At 53.9% G+C, this 20,217-nt stretch overlaps 1 protein-coding gene across 4 annotated transcripts in view; it reads right to left on the bottom strand.

The window, feature by feature from the left end:
• The window catches only part of TNRC18 (trinucleotide repeat containing 18), a 54,610-nt gene extending 46,761 nt beyond the window's left edge, over positions 1-7,849 (bottom strand). For all 4 annotated transcript variants that reach the window (XM_063171719.1, XM_063171720.1, XM_063171721.1 and 1 more), the window contains exon 1: positions 7,589-7,849. In XM_063171719.1, coding sequence (XP_063027789.1) covers positions 7,589-7,790 — 202 coding nt within the window. In that variant the 5' untranslated portion in view covers positions 7,791-7,849. The remainder of the gene's footprint in view (positions 1-7,588) is intronic.
• Between the last annotated feature and the right edge of the window lie 12,368 nt (positions 7,850-20,217).

Below are 20,217 nucleotides of genomic sequence, written 5' to 3'. Positions count from 1 at the left end.
TCCTTCCAGATGCTCCTGCCCTTCCCACACTTTCTTGAACATCAGTCCATGCCACCTTTTCTGCATCAAAAAAACATTGAACCACGAAGCAAAGGTGTATCTGTGGCCAGCAAATGCCCAGGACCCCACACCTCCCCACTGCTGATAATGGGAGATAAATGCATGGGTAAATATTATGGCAGTGTGGTTTAATTCCTGATGAATTATGCAAATCCGTATTCAAATTGAAGTGAAGCCCTTGGGCTCTTGACAAATTGCCAAGTTGGCCCTGATGACACCAGGCAGGGACGGCCAGCCCTACATCAGGTGAGGCACCACATGGGCGCCCTATAAATGTATGTACACACACATGTATCTGCAACTAGGGAGACCAAGGAGTACCAGCAAAAATGGTTCAAGAGTGACTTTTGCACTTCTCCCTCCTCCCAGCTGCGTTTAGTGTGTCCAAAGAAGGCCACCAAGCTTTTGTGTCCTCCACAAGATGGAAGCAGCTTGGGATAATGGTGAGATTCAAGCAGGACATAGATAAAATCCACCACGTCCGGGGACAGGAGGGGAAATCCTGAAACACTTGTGCCAATATGACTGTCAGCCTTGAAGCCGAGGAAAGGAAGATGCGTCCACAAAATAGTCACAGAGGGCTCATCTGATGAAAGCAGGAATTTCCGATCCCACACAAACTCCGAACGTCCATTAAAAGTAGCAGAAGAATTACTGCTTTGTGTCACTAATCTCATTAGGGAGAGAGCCCTGCTGCAGCGCCGGGATTGCAGAGGGAAGCCCCGGCACACTCCGGGAGCCTGGCACGGCGTGCCCTGCCCATCCGAGCGGAGCCGGGCCCCACGGCACCCGCCAAGGTGCCTGCACCTTCCTCACTCACCCGCCCGGATCTCTCCTCGCTGGAGCCCTGTCTGCTCGGCTTGTGTGTGACACGGCGTGTGGGATGTCCCCACGCCCAGCAGACCGGGACACAAACACCGGGATGACACACAGCGCCTGCCGATAACACGGGAGCTGCTTCACCCACAGCAGCACACAGCCCAATCCCTCCAAAACCCTTCCTCCCCAGCACAACGGCCACCGCCGTTAATATTTTAAATATTTTTTTAATTAAAAGCAATTAAGAACGTGTTAAAAGCATATTCAAGTCACAGGGAATTCTGCTGAGAAGGGATGGGGGCATGAAGGGAATTAGGGGCAATACATCCAACTGCCAAACGTAAAAAGGGCTCTTTGCTGGCAGGGATGCGTCAGGATAAGATGGATGGAGGCAGAAGAAGGAGCAACCTTGCAGAAGTTGCCAGGGATACAGCTCCAGAAAGACAGAGCTGAGTGCCTTAAAATTTCTGCTATTCCTCTAAAAAGACATAATCCCTCCTGAATATTGCTCCTTCCCTTGCTCCAAGCCCACCATGTTTGGCTTGCCTGCCTGCATCCAGCTCCCTCAAAATGGCTCTTTGGCCACTGCTACGCCGGCAATAAAATTTATTCCCAAGGTCACTTCAATCCTTTTGCCACTATTTCAATCTGGCTGGATTTAAACAAAACCCAGCCTCAGACACACTGAGCCCCCCCCTCTCTGCCCATCACTTCCCTGATTTAGCGCTGCCAAACTCTCAACTACCTTTCGCTTCCCATAACCGTCAGCAGCAACAGCTGGAGAGGAAAACGGGAGCATATTGTGCACCCAGCAGCTGATCCTGGCGGCGTGGGGAGCGAGCCCAACTGTCACTGCTGCACCGGGGGCTCCTGCCACGCGTCCCCAGCCAGCGCCCACCGCGGGGACCGAGCCAAAGGGGCTGGGTGGTCGCCGTCCCCCCGGCGTTTAAGAGCTGGGGAGAAGGGAACAATAAGCAAAGCAAACAAACAGCAGAGAGGGATGGTTGGTGGGTGAGTGGTGATGCCCACAGACATCCAGCTGTGGCATCCCGGAGAGAAGCCAGCCTGAAACGCGGGGATGGGAGGATATATGGGGAGAAGGAAACTGCCAAATCCTGGTGGTGAGGGTGAGGCAGCCACACCGCAGCAGTCCCCTCCCAAAGTTTGGTTTTCAAAGAGCATCCCAAGCTGGAAAAGCCAGCGAGAGGCTGTGCAGCTGGACACAGCACTGCTCCCTCGCCCCGGCTCCAATGGGCAGGGAGCTCAGGGCTGCCCTTGGCTCCTCCATCCTGCCTGCATTTTCAGGTTGTTCAGGGTGCAGCGTGCTCTCCGTTTCAGCAGCGAGGCTGAACAAAGCCCTCCCTTGTCCTCGGCACCTCGAGCAGGCGATGCTGGATCGCGTTACCTAACCCAGACCAACATCTCCTCGTCCCGGCACGGCAGCTTTCGTGCCAGCACATGCCGGGCTGGCCCCGATTCCCTGCACCACCTCCTGCCTGGAGCTTTAACTGGACCAGTTTAGTGCACGGTGAAAACACACGGGGCCTTGTTTGGACTCGTCGGGCGCTAACCCCAGCTCGGGGAGGCGATCCGACACCCTCGCGCCGGTCGCAGCCGCGGCCGAACCGCAAGGCGCTCACCTGGACGGCTGCCATCATGACGTTAATTCCCATTAACAATGTTCATTTCCATATTCATCAGAAGATGGTGAAATGACGAGATGGGGGGTTATTTACTATATAATTATAAACTAATTTCAGCTTTACTCTGGGTTATCCTAGGAAGGAGATCTAAAATTTCCCTTACGAAAGCCCGGCTCTGCTAACCGCGTCTGCAGCGAGATTAATTCCCAGCGATTTCCATTTCTCCAACAGCTGTTCTGCTGGGAAAGAGCAGGAGCTTGTCCCCAACACCAGGGACCTGCCCAGTGGCCCATGCCACCCCCGGCTAGGATTTCTAGTGCCGGCTCTTCCTCCAGATCAGATTTTCTCTGGCACACCATCAGACAGGGATGGGACCTGTGGTTTTCCAACCCTACCAAGGAGACTCTGCACTGGCAAAGGCTCTGTACTCTGCAAGGCTCGGTCCAACTGGGAGAAAGGCTGCTAGAAACCACACCAATAAATGACACCTTTACCAGCCTTGTGTTACCAGAGGCAAGGACAGACTCCTGCCCATTCACCTGGGAAGGCGTTGGAAATCCTCACACTGCAGAGGATCCCGCAGGACCTTGCTCCCAGCAAGTTTACATCACCACACTGGCCCTTGGGCTCTTGTCTACATTCCAAGCCCAACATCCCTACCAGCTACAACCGCTTGGGATGGGCACTTCAACGAAGCATTCCTTCCCACTGCTCCTGAAGGATGGAAATGCAACCCCACAGCCCACCAAAACCTTGGGAAAAATCACTGGGACATTAGAGAAAAAAACAGCAGCTCAGGGTGGGAAGCTCCCAAAAATGCACAAATCCACCACCATTTCAGCCCAGCCACTGCTCCTGCCTTCCTCACAGCCTACGAGTTGGCCGCCAGCCCGGGGGAGCTGCAGGGACATCACTCCATGGCCGGGCACTTCCTCCACCCCCGGGGATGCCGGCTGTGAAGAGCCGAGTGTGACGGGACCCAGCACAGCATCACTGCCCAGCACCACCTCCCCGAGCCCCGCCGGGACAGGCACACTCCCTGCTCTGCCTGAAAACAGCATCTCGTTCCACCAGGGCCCCAAGGGAGGGGAGGCATCCTCGCAGGCAGGTCTCCGGGCTGGCCGCATTCCTCCCGGTGTTACACCGAGCCCCTGCCCCAAGGAGCCCCCGGCACCACCCCTCGGGCAGGCGGGGAGGGGGAACCACGATTTCAAGGGCCATTAAACACCGATGGTATTTTCCTTGCAGCATCAAAACGGGACCGAAAAGAGCTGTGCCAAACCGGAGGCAAAATCCCACTGCGGGTCTGGGAGCCATCGTGCTCCGAGAAACACGGAGAAGCAGGGCACGGATCACTCCGGTGCCCAATCCACGCTATCCCAGTCCCTCTATCAGCAAAGCAAGTTTAGCATGGATGCAGCATGATGAGTGAATTGTGCTTCCACTGGCATTGCCGACAGCAAGGCCTCCTGCAAAATCTGCGGGCTCAGCAGAAGCACCATTTTGCCATTATAAGGATGGCTACAGCGGGATTTTGCTGGCACAGCAGCGCTGTCCTGGGGGATGGAAGGGTATTTTTATTTCTTTTCCTATTCTCCTACCTGGCCCAGCTGTCTGGAAAACTTCTCCCCGGGCACAGCAGGCTTGGAAGCAAGGACAGTCTCCAATCTGCCTTAAATCCCTGCATTTGAATGCACTTGCTAATGTGAAGTAGGAAAGCAGGGAAACCAAAATCTCTTCGCTCTGTCTGCCCGCTTTCCGTCCAGCCACCGCTTTGGAGCTGGATTTAGTCAGCCCTGCCCATAGTGGTGTGCCCCTTTGCCCGAGCACTAAAAAGTGCTTCTGAAGCATCTTTTAATGGAAGAGGCTCAGCATCCTTTTATACAAACACAGATCTGTTCCTGCAGCCCCCTCACCCAAGAAAGGATACCTCAGCACAGAGCAAAAAGCACATCTTTATTAATTACTATTAATATTATTTTAAACTCTGAGAGGTTTTTTTGGCTATGGGTGATCCTTGCTCACACACAGCCCCGCTGCTGTGCTGCCTGGCAGGGACGCGGTCCCAGAGCAGCCCTTCGCAATCGAGTCCGAGGGAGCCTTTTCCACCTTCCCCAAAACACAGAGCCTGCCAAGAACAACACGCTCCTCCGGGATGGAGCTGAGACCCGGACCCACAGACAGCAGCACAGGGAAGGAACAAAACGATAAACCTCCATATTTTGAGCTGCTGCAGAGCAGAGCGAGCCCTTGCTTTAATGGACTCGGCTGCCTCATTCCATCAATTGCAGCCTTTTTTTTAAGCCTTCCAGCAAGCTCCAGGCATGAAATTCCTTTGCAAACATTCCCTTTCCTCCGCTATCCCTCCACAAAGCCCATCGGGGGAGCACCCCCTGCCCTCCTCAGGGATGGGGAGATGGCGATGCCCAAGAGCACAGCGGGGACAGGGAACGGCATCCCCGGCTCAGCTCCCGCCTTGGCCTCCAGCTCACTCCTCCCTCCTTGCGCTTCCAACAAAGGGGCTCCTGTCCCCGTGTCCCCCCCGCCCGCAGGGAGCAGAAATCCCCACCGTGGAGCAGGAATCCCCCCGAGAGCAGCCGAGGGTGCGGGGGTCGCTGGACACAGCCCAGGCGGCCGCGCTGGGGCAGAGCCCGGCTGCGGGAACGAGCAGAAGGTACGGGAAAAACAAGGAGTGGGTGCCGGCCATAACTGGATTCTCAAATATGGCCAATCGTGCTATTTTTACAGGGGCGTATTTATTTTCGGAGGACGCTGGGACGGATTCAAGAGTCTCTTTCTTCAGCCCGGCGGTATTTAAGGATCGGTTTGAACTGGCTCTATTTAAAGGCTTCGCCTCCTGCCCACTTTTCTTAACCCCTTGCACAAGCCTTTGCGTTCCACCCCTCCTAAAAACAAAACAAACTCCCAAAAAAACATAACAACAACAACAAAAAAAAAGGCACCAAAACCACACACCAACAGCACCGCGAACGCAAACCTACAAAGGGCGCCTCGGTAGCAGGAAGCAATCATCATTTCAGGCGATATTGTTAAAGCCGTAAAAAAACAACAACAAAAAAAAATATCCCTGCCTATCCCGTTGCTGTGGTTTAATGGGAGTTTCAGCTGTTAATTGTACAGATCTTTTTAATGGAGTTTAGCCTGACTGGGAATTGCCGTGACAAAGCCGAGCTTTGCGAGGATCGTGCCGGGGAGCGGATGGGGAGACCACTAAGGCGCAGGGACACGGGATTTCAAACAATTCCCAGAAAAATGAAAATAAAAATAATTTTAAAAATAAAATAAGAACGCAGTAAGAAAGAATTGGAGGTATCATACATCCCACTCCCTCTGTGAGGAGACCCAAATCTGAGGATTTCTCCCAGTGTGATAAAAAGCTCCCAGACCGCATCACGGAGCTTGGTCAGCTTGGAGAGACCAGAGCTCTGTGCCTCCCTCCTGACCTGCCTGGATTTCAGAGAAGGAAACTCTGGGAGGAGAAATAAAACTTAAAAAAAAAAAAATAAAAAAATAAAAAAAAATTACCCAATAAAAAATAAGAATAATTTAAAAATACCAAGAATCCAATCTCGGTTTGGCTTGAGATTGTCCAGATGAATTTTTGCAAAGATCAAATTCTGCTGCATTAGGAGGTGGAGGAGAGGGGGAAAAAATAACCAGGGGGAGAAAAAAAAAGGAGGGGAAAAAAAAAAAAAGACAAAAGGTACGGAAAAAATAAGGTGTTTGCCCATGTGCTTGGCTTCACAGCTCCATTCGCTTTACACCTCTCCTCTTAGCACCTGGGAAATTGGCACTGCCACCTAGTCTAAAACTAATAAATCTTTTTCCCTCGATTCAGGCTGCTTCCTTCTCTGCAGATGTTGGCAATCAGGTTTGCAAATTTCAAAGTCATTCATCCCGGGCGGCTGGGAGAAAAGCAGGTTTATTATTGCAAAACCTGTCACCCTCCCAACGCCTAAAGTAAACTCCGAGTCACCTCTCCACGCCCAGGGGAAAGAAAGCGGAAAAAAAAAAATTAAAATAGAGCCAGGGAGGGAAATCAAACGGTCAGAAATCCCTTGTGCCCTCCTACAAGACCGTGGGCAGGAGAGTGCGGCAGCGTCCCCATCCCAGCAGTGCCGGACTCCGCGATCCGCTGGGAAAGGGAGCTCGGAAAAGGGGAAAAAAATCAAAACCCTCGCAAAAACAAAAGTAACTTAAATAAATAAAAAGCTGATTGTGTGCGGGGGGGGAAAATAAACTGCGTATATTTCAGCGTCTACTCTTCTGTTTTCATTTTTTTTAATGGATATGCAGCCGTGGGGCTGCCCGAGGATGAAATGCGTCGAGAAGGGGGAAAAAATTCAAGGAGGGAGTAGTCACTGTACATGGCATGGAAGCTTTGTTCGCGGGTTTAAAAAATAAGAATTGCGGAGAAAAAGAAAAGAAAAGAAAAAAAAAAATCAAAACTAGCGGTGCCGGCAGCGCTGCCCGGAGGCAGCGGAACCTCAGCGGGGCTCGGGCTGTACCGGGCAAGAAATCACCAAAAGAGCCCCATTTTACCCCTTTTTCCCAGCCCAGGGATGGTGTTTTTGGCTGTCCGGGAAGCGCAGCACCGGGCAGCGCAGCCCCGACCCTCCGCAACCCGATCTGCGCCTCTCCCAGCTTTCCCGAAAATCGGATTTATTCCCCGGATTTATTCCGCAGCCGCCGCGGCGGGGATTTTCCTCAGTTCCAACAAAACCGAACGCTGCAAGGGGGGACGTCTATCGGATAGGCGCGATTTTTCCCCCATTCCCTTATTTTTCCACCATCACCCTATTTGTTTTCGTACTTCTTCCCCATTCCCCTATTTTTTTTTTTTTATGCCAAATCAAAACCACGCGAGGCAGAAAAGACTTGGGAAAACACGCAAAAAAAGCTGCGAGCGCATAAATATATATAATTATCGCGACGATTTATATTTTTTTTGGCGGGGGGGGGGAGGGTGGAGGGGGTTAAACCCCGAGCCCGGGTTCGCCGCGGAGGGAAGGCAGGGAAGGCGCGGGGGTTCCGCGGAGCCTTACCCGGGTGGGAGTGGAGGCTGATGCCCGATGCGAGGAATTTTCCGGGCTGGAGGGCGGCGGGGAGCCCGGCAGCCATGGGCCCGGCGGCGGGGGCCAGGCGGCCGGTGGCTCCCAGGCGGTGGCTCTCCATGGCCAGCCCGGAGAGCAGCGGAGGGGGGCCGTGCACCGAGCGGGGGGGCCCGAAATCTCGGCCATCCATCATCCACTCGCCGGCTTCACGGAGTCTCCCGGATCGCTGTCGATGCCCGCCACCGCCTTCCCGCCCCCCCCCCCTCCCGCCCCCCACCCCCCCTTCTCCTCCTCCTCCTCCTCCCCCAAAAAATCAGATGGTTTTCAAAAATAAGGCGTCCAAGCGTCCCATGGCGCGGTGCAGGGAGCCAGCCCCGGCGCGGCGGTCTCGGCGCTGCCTGCAAAGGAGAAAAAGAAGGGGGAGGTGCGGTGAGACGACATGCCCCGATACCCCCCTGCTCACAGCCACCCCCAAAAATACCCCCCAAACCCACCCGCACCTTCCCGGAGTGGAGGGTAGAGAACGGGGAAGAAGCGGGGAGGAAAAAATAAAAAAATCTAAGGAAAACTTGCGGCAAAAGGCAGGGACAAAAAACAAAAAAAAAACAAAAAAAAAAAAAAAAACAAACAAAAAAAAAAAAAAAAAACAACACCTTAAGTATTTAAAAATAGTATTTAAAGAACTTAAACTTTTTTTCCGAAGAGTTACATTTGTCACGGCCGCAGCCCCGGCCGCGCCGGGCAGCGCCCGCCCGCAGCCCGGCTCCGGCGGGACCGAGCAGCGGGGACGCGGCACCGCACTTCGCCCCGGAAAGCAAACACACAAATCCCAGAATAACAACCACACAAAAAAAACCCCAAACCCACTCAAATATTTCTTCTATTTCTTTCTTTTTCCTCCTTTTTTTTTTTTTCCAGTTCTTCAATTTTTTTTATTTTCCCCGCTTTTCTTAATTTCTCCCTCGCCGCGGGCTCCGGCGGCGGCATCTCTCCGGCAGCCCCGTTTCTCGCTTCTTTTGGAGCTCATTCCCACGGCTCCAAACCACCGGCTGGGCTTGTTGTTTGGGCTGGGCTTTTTTATTTTTCCTTTTCGCAGCGCCGCTTTCATCGGGAAAACAAAACCCGTATTATCATTTCCCGGCACAGCGAAAAAAAAGAAAAAAACCAAAAAACCCCAACCCAACCATATATATAAAACTATCTATATTTGTACTCGCAGCCTGATGAAAGGCTCCACTCGCCGCCGTATTTTGCACCGGGATAGCGAGAAGTAATAAACACGGAGGGGATAAAGTGGAGGTTCTCGCCTTCAAACCCTCTCCAAGCGCTATCGGAGCCCCGGGAGCCGCCGCTCCGGCCCCGCCGCCCGTCCCGGCTCCCGGGCGGCTGCTCCAGCGCGGGGGAGGGATGATTAAAAAAAAAACAAAAAAAAAAAAAAAAAAAAAAAACCAAAAAAAAAAAACAACCAAAACAAGGAAGAAAAAGAAAGAGGGGAGAAATGCTAAAATTATACCCCCAAAAATCTCATTGCTTTGCTTCGTTGGGGCTTTTAAAAAATGATTTTCGAGTGGATTTTGAAATTAATTAAACCCTGCCTGCGTGGCTGCTCGGGGCGAGCCTCACCCCGGGGGCTGCGGGAGCGGCCGGATCCCGGCAGGAAAGTCATCAATAAAGGCGAAAACGGCTAAAAAGGGGCAAAAAGCGGGAGGGATGTGGCGGAAGAGGGGGGTTCGGGGGGGGTGGAGGGAGACGGGACCGCCGCCCCGGGGTCGGGGTGCGGATCCGGGTGCGGGTCCTACCTCGGCGCGGTCAGGCCGCCTGGTCGCGGGGCATGGCGGCGGTGCGGGGCTGGGGCGGGGGGTGCCGGCTCGCCGCCCTGCCCGCCGCCCGGCTCCTCCGCTGCTCCGCTCCGCTCCTCAGGGGCAGCAGCGCGGGAGCGACGCGGTGGCGGCCGCGCCATGGAGCGGCGGGGCCCCGCCGAGCTGCAGCATCGCCTCCACACCCCCCCCTTCCCGGGCCGGCCCCGCGCGCGCGGCTCGGCGGCGCTTAAGGGAAGAGGAGGGAAAAAAAAAAAAAAAAAAAAGAAAAAAAAAAAAAGAGAGAGAGGAATACAAAAAAAAAATTAGGGAGGAAAAAAAAATTATTAAAAAAAAAAAAAAGGGGAGCGCGAGCGCGAGCGCGGGGCGGGAGGGAGGGAGGGAAAAAACGGGGGAATGGGGGAGGGAAAAACGGCGGCGGCGGGGCTATGAAACACGCATTGTTCTCCGCGCGGCGGGGGCGGGCCCGCGGCCTCCCTGCGCCTTCCCATTGGCCGGCCGCGCTGTCACTCAGCGGCGGGTAAACAGGCGGCTGTTTCCAGGCCCCCCGCTCGCCCCGCCCCCGGCGCTCCCGCTGCTGTTTCCAGGCTGCCCCCGGAGCGGGCGGGCGGTTGGCGGGGAGCGGCCGCGGGCGCCCCGCGCCGAGCGGGGCCGTGAGGGGGGAGCGCCCCGCGACCCCTCCATTATCTGTGCGCCTGAAATCCTTCATCCCGCCCGGGCAGGCCTGAGGGGGAAGTGCCGCCGGGCCCTCTCCCACGGCCCCGCCGCGGACAAAGCGGCCATTCAGGGCCGGGGGGGAGCGGGGGAGGGTCCCCTGCCCTCCCTGCGGGCCCCGCCTTCCCAAAAATTCAAAAATAGGGTGAAAAGGGACGCTGGGGGGAGGAGACACACACACACTCCCCCCCTCCGGGTTGTGAGCGGGGCGGCCCCCCCAGCACACCAACTTTTACTTTTCTTTCCTTTTTTCTTTTCCTTTCTATTTTTAATTTATTTTTCTTTCCCCCCCCCCCCTATTTTTAATGTGTTTTTCCCTTTGCGCAGCACAGAGCATTCCTCGGGGAGAAGTGGGGGGGGGGACACCCCATCGCTGCCAAAACCTCCCCTCCTTCCCCGCTTCTTTACTTAATTGAACAAAAATCGGCTTTTATAACCAAAAAGGGGAGGAGGGAAAAAGAATCTACTTTAATCCGGTATAAATTAAAAGTAATAATAATAAAGCGTCCCCCCCACCAGCCTCCCGGATAGGAGTTTCGAGGCGCCCACCGGGACATCGGCCAGAAAAGAGGAGAAACTGCCCCAAAAATCTGCTTATTTTTAAACATTCCAAGCAAAATCGAGTTCGTCGAAAAGCTCTCACGCTGCTCAAGGCCCTGGTTTAACGCGAAAATAATAATAATAAATAACAATAATATATATTTATGTTTTTATTTATATTTAAGAGCAAAACTGCGTCAGAGGCGAGGGCTCAAACCCCGCAGCCTCCAAGGGGAGGGCGCTTCTTTTCTCAGTCTTCTTTAGTAAACCAAAATAAAAAAAAAACGGGGGAATTGGGGGTGAGGGGTAAAAAAAAAAAAAAAATTAATGGTTTGATCGCTTTTATGTGGCTTTAAAAGCATATTTTATAAATGTTTAATGCCTTCACGCCCGGACCTCCCCGCCGCTGTCCCCGGGCCGGGGGGTTGGCATGTCATAAATCAGGGAAATGCTAATAAAAAATAGAAAAAGCAAGCTCGGGCGGGGCGGGGGGGGACAGCACCCCCTCCCTGCAACTCCAGCCCTTCCTCCTCCTCCTCCTCCTCCTCCTCCTCCCCTTCCCCCGGCCGGGAGCCATCTTGTACAGCCGCTCTTGGCTGGGGCATCGCTGCTGCAAAACACCCTCGGAAAACAAAAAATAAAAAAGAAAAAAAAGCTCCCTTCCGATCCAACATACGTGTTTTTCTAATTATTATTGTTATTGTTATTATTATTGTTGTTGTTGTTATTTTTCCCTCTCCGGCGCGGTGCTGCGGGCGCGCCTGTTTTCCCAGCGTTTTCCACATGAAATCCCAGCCACCCTTGGTTTTTTTCCCTATTATTTCCCCCAATAATCCCCCCACCCCTGCAGCACCGCAATGGGGGGGGGGAGCTGCGAGTACCCCGCGCAATTTTGGGGGGCGCGACGGCCGCTCCCGCATTTCGCCCCGCGCCAAAGCTTTGCCGCAAACAGCGCTTTCTGCAAAAAATACCGATTTTTATTAAAAATAACATCGGGGCGGGGTAAGGGGGGGGGGTGGGATGTCCCGCGAGCAGCCGCACCGCGTTGTGCCCCCCCATTCCCATCCCCATCCCCATTCCCTTTCCCATCCCCGTCCCCATCCCCGTCCCGATCCCGGTGCCCCGGGCTCCCGGCAGGTTCCCACGGTGCCGCCGCCCCCGGGCCGCCCCCCGCCCCCCCCGGGGAGGGGGCACCCCCCTCCCGCCCTGCGCGCCCGGCTCCGCTCCCTCCGTCTCTCCCCTTGGCGCTTTTTCCTTCAATTTCTTTTAATTTCCCCTTCCCTCCCCCACCCCCACCTATTTATTCTCCATTTTGTTTTGTTTTGGCGTTCCTTCCTGCTTGGGTTTGTTTTGTTTTTCTTCTTTTTTTTTTTTTTTTTCCCCATCCTCGCCTTCTCTCCCGTCCCCGGACGAGCGCGGCATTCCCGGTGCCCGGGGCAGGAGGCGGCGGAGCGGTGCGGGGCTCGCAGCCCCCAGCCCCACACCGGGCGCTGCCCCCCCTCCCGGGATGCAGGTAGGACGGGGGGGCGGAATTTGGGGCTGGGGGAGGCTCTCTGGACATGTGGGAGGCAAAGCAAACCGATGTCCCCCACTCCCAACGCATCTCCCCCGTTTTGGGGGGCTGCCAATGTGTGGGGGGTGGGAGACACCCACCCCTTCGCTGCCAACGCAGCTCTCGATTCTGCACCCACAGGCCCTGCTGGACCCCCATCCCCATCTGCTGGGACCCCCAAAATCCCCTTTTTTCCCCCCACAAAATCCCCTTTTTTCCCCCCACTAATCCCCCTCTGTGTTCCCCATCCTGAGCCGGGGGGGTGCTGTGCATCCTTTCCGCCCGCTGTTCCTAAAGTGCTTACTACACGTTTTCAGGGTGTTTTTGGAGCTATATTTAAAGCGTGCAGTCAGTGGCTGGATTTAGAAATCCAGGCATAAATCACATTAAAACGCGGACGGCGACGATCCCAACGCGTCGGCAAAGCTTTGCCCTGATTTCGTTCCTTCCCCCCCATCTTAAATGCAGAACCGAGTCTGACAGCAAGGTCCCATCCCCCCCAAATAAAACCCTGTAGGGACAGAGGTGGGATTTGAAGGCGAGGGGGGGCCTGCTGAGGTTTATTCCGATGCATCCATGGCGATTTATTTATTCATGGGGGGGCTTGGATAATTCCAGAGCCTGGGCTCCCTCCCCACCCCAGCCCCTGTGCCTGCGGTGAAGGAGCTGCCACCCCTGGGGAGGGGGCTGTGGAGTGGGGGGGTCCCAGTGAGGAGATCCCCAGGGAAACGGTTTGGGAACTGAGCAAAGAATTTCTGATTAATGACCAGAACAGCTCGGGATTTCGGTTTTCTCCATAAATCCTGGCTGATTATAACCCCTGTGCTCAGCCCGGCAGCGGGCTTTGCACGGAGGGGGAGCCCAAGCAATGACCCCCACCAGGGGCTGGAGCCAGTGCCTGGGGGCTGCAGCATCCTCACCATCCCAGCCCGAGCAGGGGACGAGGAGAGGGGCCAGGGGGTGCGCAGGGATGGGCTTGGTGCCCTCCCCCCAGTTCACAGCAGTTCTGATCCCGCAGCTCTGGGGTTTGTAAAGCCAAACATGTCCCAAGCCAGGCTGGTTTCGAGTCCAAATACAATCCAAATACTGACTTTTTCCCTTGCCTGGCACAGGAGGGTGGGTATTTACACACAATCCCACCCTGTTTTCCTGCCCTGCCACCTGTGCACTCACTTCCACGCCAAATCCCGAGCTGGGACCCCCAGTGCTGGGACCTGCCCCATGCTGGGTGCCCTTTGCTTTCCATGACCTCCACCAAGCCCCTGTGCTGGGCTTTTTTCACAGCTAGACTTGGATACATCAGGCTGGATTTATTTTTTTCCCCTTTTACCCAATAACAAGTTTTTTTTCATCCAAGATCAGGGGGGAAAAAATAGGCAGGGAGGAGGGCTGACATTCACAACCCATAGAGAGCTTTGAGAAGAGCACCAGCCCCAAAGCTGTAATTACTGCCTGCATTTTTTGGCTACGGATCAGCTGCTAAATTGGTTGTAAGGCACGGAAACGGCAGTTACACCTTTCAGAGGAAAAAGTGTGGTTTAGTGGAGAAACGTGCATGGGAAACCTCCCCAAAACTGCAGTCCCCATACAACACCCCTCTATTACAGGTTCTGCATTTGGGAGTTTAAAACAACCCTCCATCCAGGTGAGCTGAGCTCAGAATGACGAGACCTTCTGCACCAACAGAGTAAATTGGGGATTTTTCCCTTGATCTGTCAGTTAAATCAAAAATACCCTCCTGGATGCAGGACACGAGCAAGACAGAGGCAGGAGCATGTGCTATTTTTAAGGTTTGATATAAAATAGATACCCTTGGCTCCAGCATTTCTCCCCAGCCCAGCCCGCTGGAGCTGCAGGTACTTTCGTATGCATACAAAACATTCTAAAATGGAAAATATTCACAGCTGCTCTCGCTGTTTTGACACGGGGGAAGGAATCGCGGGGCATGTTAAGGAGATATTAAAAGCTGTGGTTTGAAGCTCCTAAAGCATTTACTCAGCGGGAGAGCCAGAGAAAGAAGTTTAGAAGTTAACTGCATACTTGTGTGCCTTTGCTCTGTCCTTCTTAAAATTCACCTCTCCTATCTGCTTCTAATTTAAACAAGCAGAGCCCTCCAGGAACTGGAAAATCCAGATTTGCAGCATCTCCCAGGGAAAGATGATTTCCTACGTGCCCCCCCCAGCGTGAGGGTCCTGCTGAAGGTTAAACTCGTGAGTGCCTTTGGTTTTGCACCAAGTTAATCTTCCCCACAAAATAAAAGACTGGGGAAGTGCTGGTGAAAACTGGTCCCGGGCTTGCTCCCATCCCTGTCCCAGAGCCAGACACGGATTTCACCACCTCTGCCAGCACTGAACGCTCATCCCCACGCTGTGCCCTGGCCTGCTTCAGCTTCCCTGCCTGAAAGCAGGGTAAACCCATCCACCTCCCCGGGGTACATTAGGGTGGCTTAAAATTAACACTCACGAATGTATTTTCAAATCCCTTCATGAAAGGCATGAGAAGCGCCGGGTGTTAGCAGAATAGATCTTTCACCTTTCAGCAGCTGTTAATTGCCATTAAAACCAAACCTGCACAGCTTTATTGGAGCAGCATCTGAGTTTCCGTGTCGCGCGCGTTGCAAAGCCCTCGGTCATGCCCTCCTGCACGTGCCTGCGGCCCGGACGAGCTGTGGTGGATAAATCCTGTCCCACTGGTGGTTATCTTGCACTTTGGGGCCTTTTGGAGGGTTTCCTGGTGCCAGGTTTTTTTTCCTTCGCCGTCCTGCTGCGCCGGTTGCAAGGAGCTCGACGCACCTGCCCTCGACTCGCAGTGGGAAAGAAGATGGGATGCAGGACTTGTTCCCAAAAATACCCCGAGGCAGCAAGCAGGAGCCTGCCCTCGAGGAACTGGGTCCCTGAGGCTGAATCCAGCCCGCAGCTGCCAGCGAAAGCACGTGCTGGGTGTCACAGGGATGGGAATAGCTCTCTGTGAGTAAATCAACAGGCTGGGCTGGGGAAAGGCTGCCAGCGCTGCTCCCCTGCTCCCATCCACCAATTACTGGGGTAATTGGGTTTGTAATTGGTAATTGGTAATTGCTGGGGTCCCTTCCCTGCTGCTTTTGGGGGTTCATTGACCTGAGCCCTGCCATGGCATCCCCACATCACCCTGCAGCCCGGATCTGGCAGGGGGAAAACGCTGTGGAAGGAATTCTCCCGCTGTCCCTGAAGCCACTGGCTCCTCACACCCCTCGCAGGTGCTTTGTGCACTCCCAAACACCCAGACCCACCCGGGAGTGCCCTGTGCCACCAAACTGCAGGTGCTAAAACACAGGAGGAGGATTCAGCAGGGCTCTATGACTCTCGTTAGACGCCAAGATTTCCTCTCCCCCGGATCCAGCACACGGAGGGTGTCCAGGGCTATCCCCATCCCTGTTCCCACTCCCAGCCCTCTGTGGGGGAAGGGGTGATTGGACCAGACGAGCCCTTTCTGCTCCACAAAGCTCGTCAGCCAGCAGCGCTGGGCTCATAATTATTATTTCCTTAAAGACGAGCCGAGCAGCTATAGACAAAAAAGTCCCCTCTTGTCGGAGCTGGAATTTGATGTCCTAACGACTGTTTTTGTACCGCGCCTGTTAGAGGAAAGAGCTCGGCAGGAGGGGGAAAGAGAGATTTAATTATAGAGCTGCATTGTGATTTTGCACACATAGCTGGCTGTTGTAATCAGGTTACAAGTGTATCTGATTTTCTTCCCTCCCCTCCCTCTTCCTCCTCTTTCTCTTTCTTTTCTTTTTTTTTTTTTTTTTTTTTTTCCTCCCCCTTTTTCCTTTCGGTGGCCCAAATTAGTTGCTTATGTTTGGGTGTTGCAGAGAGGAGCTGTTATTTGCCTTCAGTGAAGATCTCGATCTGGGGAACAGTGTTTGCAAAGAACCTCGGCAGCTCTTTGCCAAAGGGAGGCAAAGATTCCCAGCTCCAGCAGAAACCCACTGGGCTGTGCTGGGCATTCACATCCCACCCTCCCAGGGCTCCCTTCACACCACTAAATTAAGGGGAGATAAATAAATATATTTTTAAATAAATATATATTTTCAAATTTTATATATATATATATATATCTCTGCCTTCCCCATGCTCCCTGCCAAATTCCTTCACATCCAGGATTCCCTCAATAAATTGATGCACTTGAAGAAGAGGAGAATTTCTCTTACCTGGGGCAGGAGAAGAGAAAGAGACGAGACAAGAACCTTTTTAAAAAGAAACTTAATATTTTCCCTATCTGAGGCAAGTGATGCCGCACTGGGATTGGGGGCTGTTGTTGGGTTCAGTTAGGAATCCATTGTTGTCCATGTGAATTCTTTTTTACATTTCAAATAACAGGATTATTTCCCCAGGGGGTAATATCCTGTAATTTGAACACAATAATGGGAATAAATTACTTACTTAGAACTAATAACGACAGCCTGATTCCAATATATATAGGAACTGTAACAGCTTTGGTTAGTTAAAGTGTAATTGTGTCGACGGATGACATTTTCTTTCAAAGGAATCTGAATGACTTTTAATTAAATTTGCTGGGGGTGGGGAGGAGAAGGAGAGATGCGCTGGGAGATCTCGGCTGCTCAGGCTGTGCTGGTCCCAGCCTTGGTGCCCCAAGCCCGGCTTTGCCCCAGGCTGGGTGTCAGTCCAGGCTTGTGGAGTTTAAAAACCAGAACAGAACAGAGAAGGAAACCAGCGCCAAACCCCAGGGATGGTGGGATGAAGGGGATGAGGAGGATGAAGAGGGGATGGAAGGATGGAGCCCAGCCCGATTCCCAGCCTGGCAGAGGGCAAAGCAGTGCCCAGATCCTGCCCTGGGGCACTATGGAGTTGCTTTTACCTTTGCTGGCAAACAGAGGAGCTGATGGAGGGCAGGAGGCAGCAGCAGCCAGGCAGAGCAGCTCTGCTGCTCACACTGGAGTCACAGAATCCCAGGATGGTTTGGGCTGAAGGGAATCCTCACCATCATCTTTTTCCACCTCCTGCCATGGGCAGGAACACCTTCCCCTATCCCAGGCTGCTCCAAGCTCCATCCAGCCTGGCCTTGGACACTTCCAGGGATGGGGCACCCACAGCGCCTCTGTGTACCCTGTGCCAGGGCCTCCCCACCCTCTCAGGGAGGAATTTCTTCCTTATATTGGATATAAGGGATTTCTTCCTTATATTCAATATATTCAATCTAGCTCTGCCCTCTGTCAGAGGGAAGCCATTCCCCTTTGTCCTGTCACTCCATGCCCTTATCCAAAGTCCCTCTCCAGCTCTCTTGGAGCCCCTTTAGGCACTGGAAGGGGCTCTAAAATCCCCCTGGAGCCTCCTCCTCTCTGAGCTGAACACCCCCAACCCAATGTTGTTACCTGAGCCCAAGGGTTCTCCGGGAAGGCAGCTCTGACCAGGGGCATCTGCAGCAGCAGCTGTGCATCCCAGCTCCTCGCCCTCAGCCCAGAGCTGCCCTGCACATCTCCTCACTGCTGCCTGCAGTGCCTGCTGCTCCTCAGGTTCATTTCTCAATCAGCAGCACGCGAGGTTCCCTTCAGAGGGAGGATTAAAAAAAGCTGCAGTGTGCAGAAAGCCGAGTTCCTGCCCCAAAATAATCTTGGAGAGGAGCAGCGTGCTGCTGCCAGTGGCTCCAGCCTCCTCCAGGACTCATTTTCCTCTGTTTATCTTGAAAATATTTCTGTGCTGAGGTCCCACCCCGCGCGGCGCAGCCCTGACACACGGCCTCTTGTTTATCCACAGCCAGTTTTACAAATAGCTTATTAAGCCCAGAGGTCTGTTTGCTGCAGGAAAACCTCACAGAGCAGCTCCTGCCGCCCCTCCCGAGGCTCCTGCCAGCTGTGCCCCCTCCCAAAGCCCCTGATGTGCATCCAGGGGCTCAGACATCAGCGTCTGCCGGGTTTGGGGATCGCTCCTGCTTGGATAAAACAGCCAGAGTGCTGCTGCTGGGGTGGGTGTCCCACCCCTCTCACCCTCTCCCTGCTCCCAGGGATGTCCCAGATGGGATGTTGGCATGGCACAGGGATGCTGTGGCACTGCCAGCTCTGGTTTATGTGATCCCACAGCAGAGCTGCCGGGAAGTTTTGCCTTTAGCAAGGCTCCCCTGTAAGGGCTGCTGGTTTTGGGGGGGTTGGAGGGGTTTTGGGTTGCAGGAAGAATATTTTGGGTGTTGCTGAAAACACGTCCAAAGCCATGAGAGATGAGGAGAGCTGGATGCTGTGTCTGGTGGTCCTGGCAGGAGCCCAGAGGAACCCTGCCCTCAGATCCCCTCCTGTGCCTCTGCTGCCCCCCTGGGCCGGGGATCCCTGCAGGGAGCTGGGATGGGGGCTCAGCCCTCAGCAAAGTGTCAGGGATGTCCCTCTGGGCTCCAGCCTGACCACAGGGACCACCAAACAGTGCCCAAGCACCTCTGTCCCTGCTGCCACCTCTGTCCTGGCAGGAGCCTGGCTGTGCCCGATGCCCAACATCCCATCCTGGGCATCCCCTCCCCAAGACCCCCCAGAGCATCACTCCCAGCCAGGCAGAGCCCCGCAACACAGCAACATTCACAGAGCCCAGCCGAGGGGATTGAGTTACCTGCCCCTGGAAGAATAAAGGAGGCATTCAGGCATTTTTTCAAAGTGTTTTCCCCTGCCAAGGGCAGACACGGCGGTGACGGTGGCGCACGGAGGCAGCGAAACACGAGCCCCTCTGCTCTCCCTCCGAGGGTGACCCCGACCTGCCCCACGTCCCCCACAACCCGACCCCTGCACGCCCAGGGAAGCACAAGCTCTGCTCACCCGTCAGGAGCTCCCTTATCTTTTAATAAAACCTTTAAGAGCAGAAGTCAGGCAATGCCGGCACAAAGGCAGCTCAGCCTCCTCCCGGGACATTAATCATTTTCTTTGACACGTTTTGCTAATTAGCCAAAGCGTTTGCCTAGACAGGGGAGAAACTGGGGCCTGGGAAATTAAAAAAAAAAAAAAAAAAAGGTAGAAAAAAAAAAACATTAGAAGAAGGGGGAGAGGTGGAAATGGGGGAAGAAGGAGCTGACGTCACCTTTGTGTGATCCAGCATCCCTGGGCATCACCTTGCTGGGAGAAAACCCAGCCCCAAGCACATCCCAAGGATTTTGGAGCTGCAATTCACATTTTACCTTCCCCATCCCACTCCTGGCTGCCCCAATAGTGCAGATTTCAGCCGTGCAGGGTTATTTGAAACGCTCTGTTTGGAGGTTTAGCTCATGGCTCTGTCTTTTACACGGCTGTTAATCTCAGGACACGTGTTTCCTATCAGCCCTTGATATTTAACATACAACAAGTGTCCTATTAAATCCCAGGGACTGGCTCCATGCAGACCTCTCCCCCCAGGACCTGTCCTGAGGACATCCCAAAGGCAGAGGGGGCACCCCAGCTTGGGCACACGTTTGGGGTGTAGAGTTTGTTACAATCCACAGGGTGAGAACTGGAGTGGAGTGGAGGCTCCTCTGCACAGGAATTCAGCATTTAAATTGGCTGAGCAGCCACTGCTCCCACACATGAGGAAATCCCTCATAATTTTTTAAAAATGAGTTATTTTTAAGGGTTTTCTGGCAATTCAGGGGTGGCCAGTGAGCCCATCTCAGACAGGACCAGCTCCCTCCTCAGCATGGCTTCTTCTCCTGAGTCCAACTGAGTTTTCATAGGACTTGGTGTTTTCTGGGGGAGAGATACCACAGAGAGAGCAACTGGCAGTGAATTCCCTCTAATGCACAGCATTCAAAACAGAAAATCCCAAGGAGAAAGCAACGCCTGCTCACCCCTCCCTCCAGCCCAGCATGGCAAAATCCTGGCTCCTGTCCCATCCCTGGACATCAGCTCCCATCCCAACTCCTCAGGGAAGGGCAAGGCAGAAAACCACACGGCACAATCCCCTTTTCTCCACAAAACCAAGGGTAAGAACAACAAAACTGGGTGGCACAGCCCCTCACATGATGCAAGGACAGCCCCTGCCCACAGCAACTGTCCCGTTCCC

This window comes from Melospiza melodia, chromosome 18 (assembly GCF_035770615.1).
Source record: "Melospiza melodia melodia isolate bMelMel2 chromosome 18, bMelMel2.pri, whole genome shotgun sequence".
Classification (NCBI taxonomy): domain Eukaryota; kingdom Metazoa; phylum Chordata; class Aves; order Passeriformes; family Passerellidae; genus Melospiza; species Melospiza melodia.
Note: the sequence above shows the minus strand (reverse complement) of the source record. Positions and strands in the feature narration are given on the sequence as shown.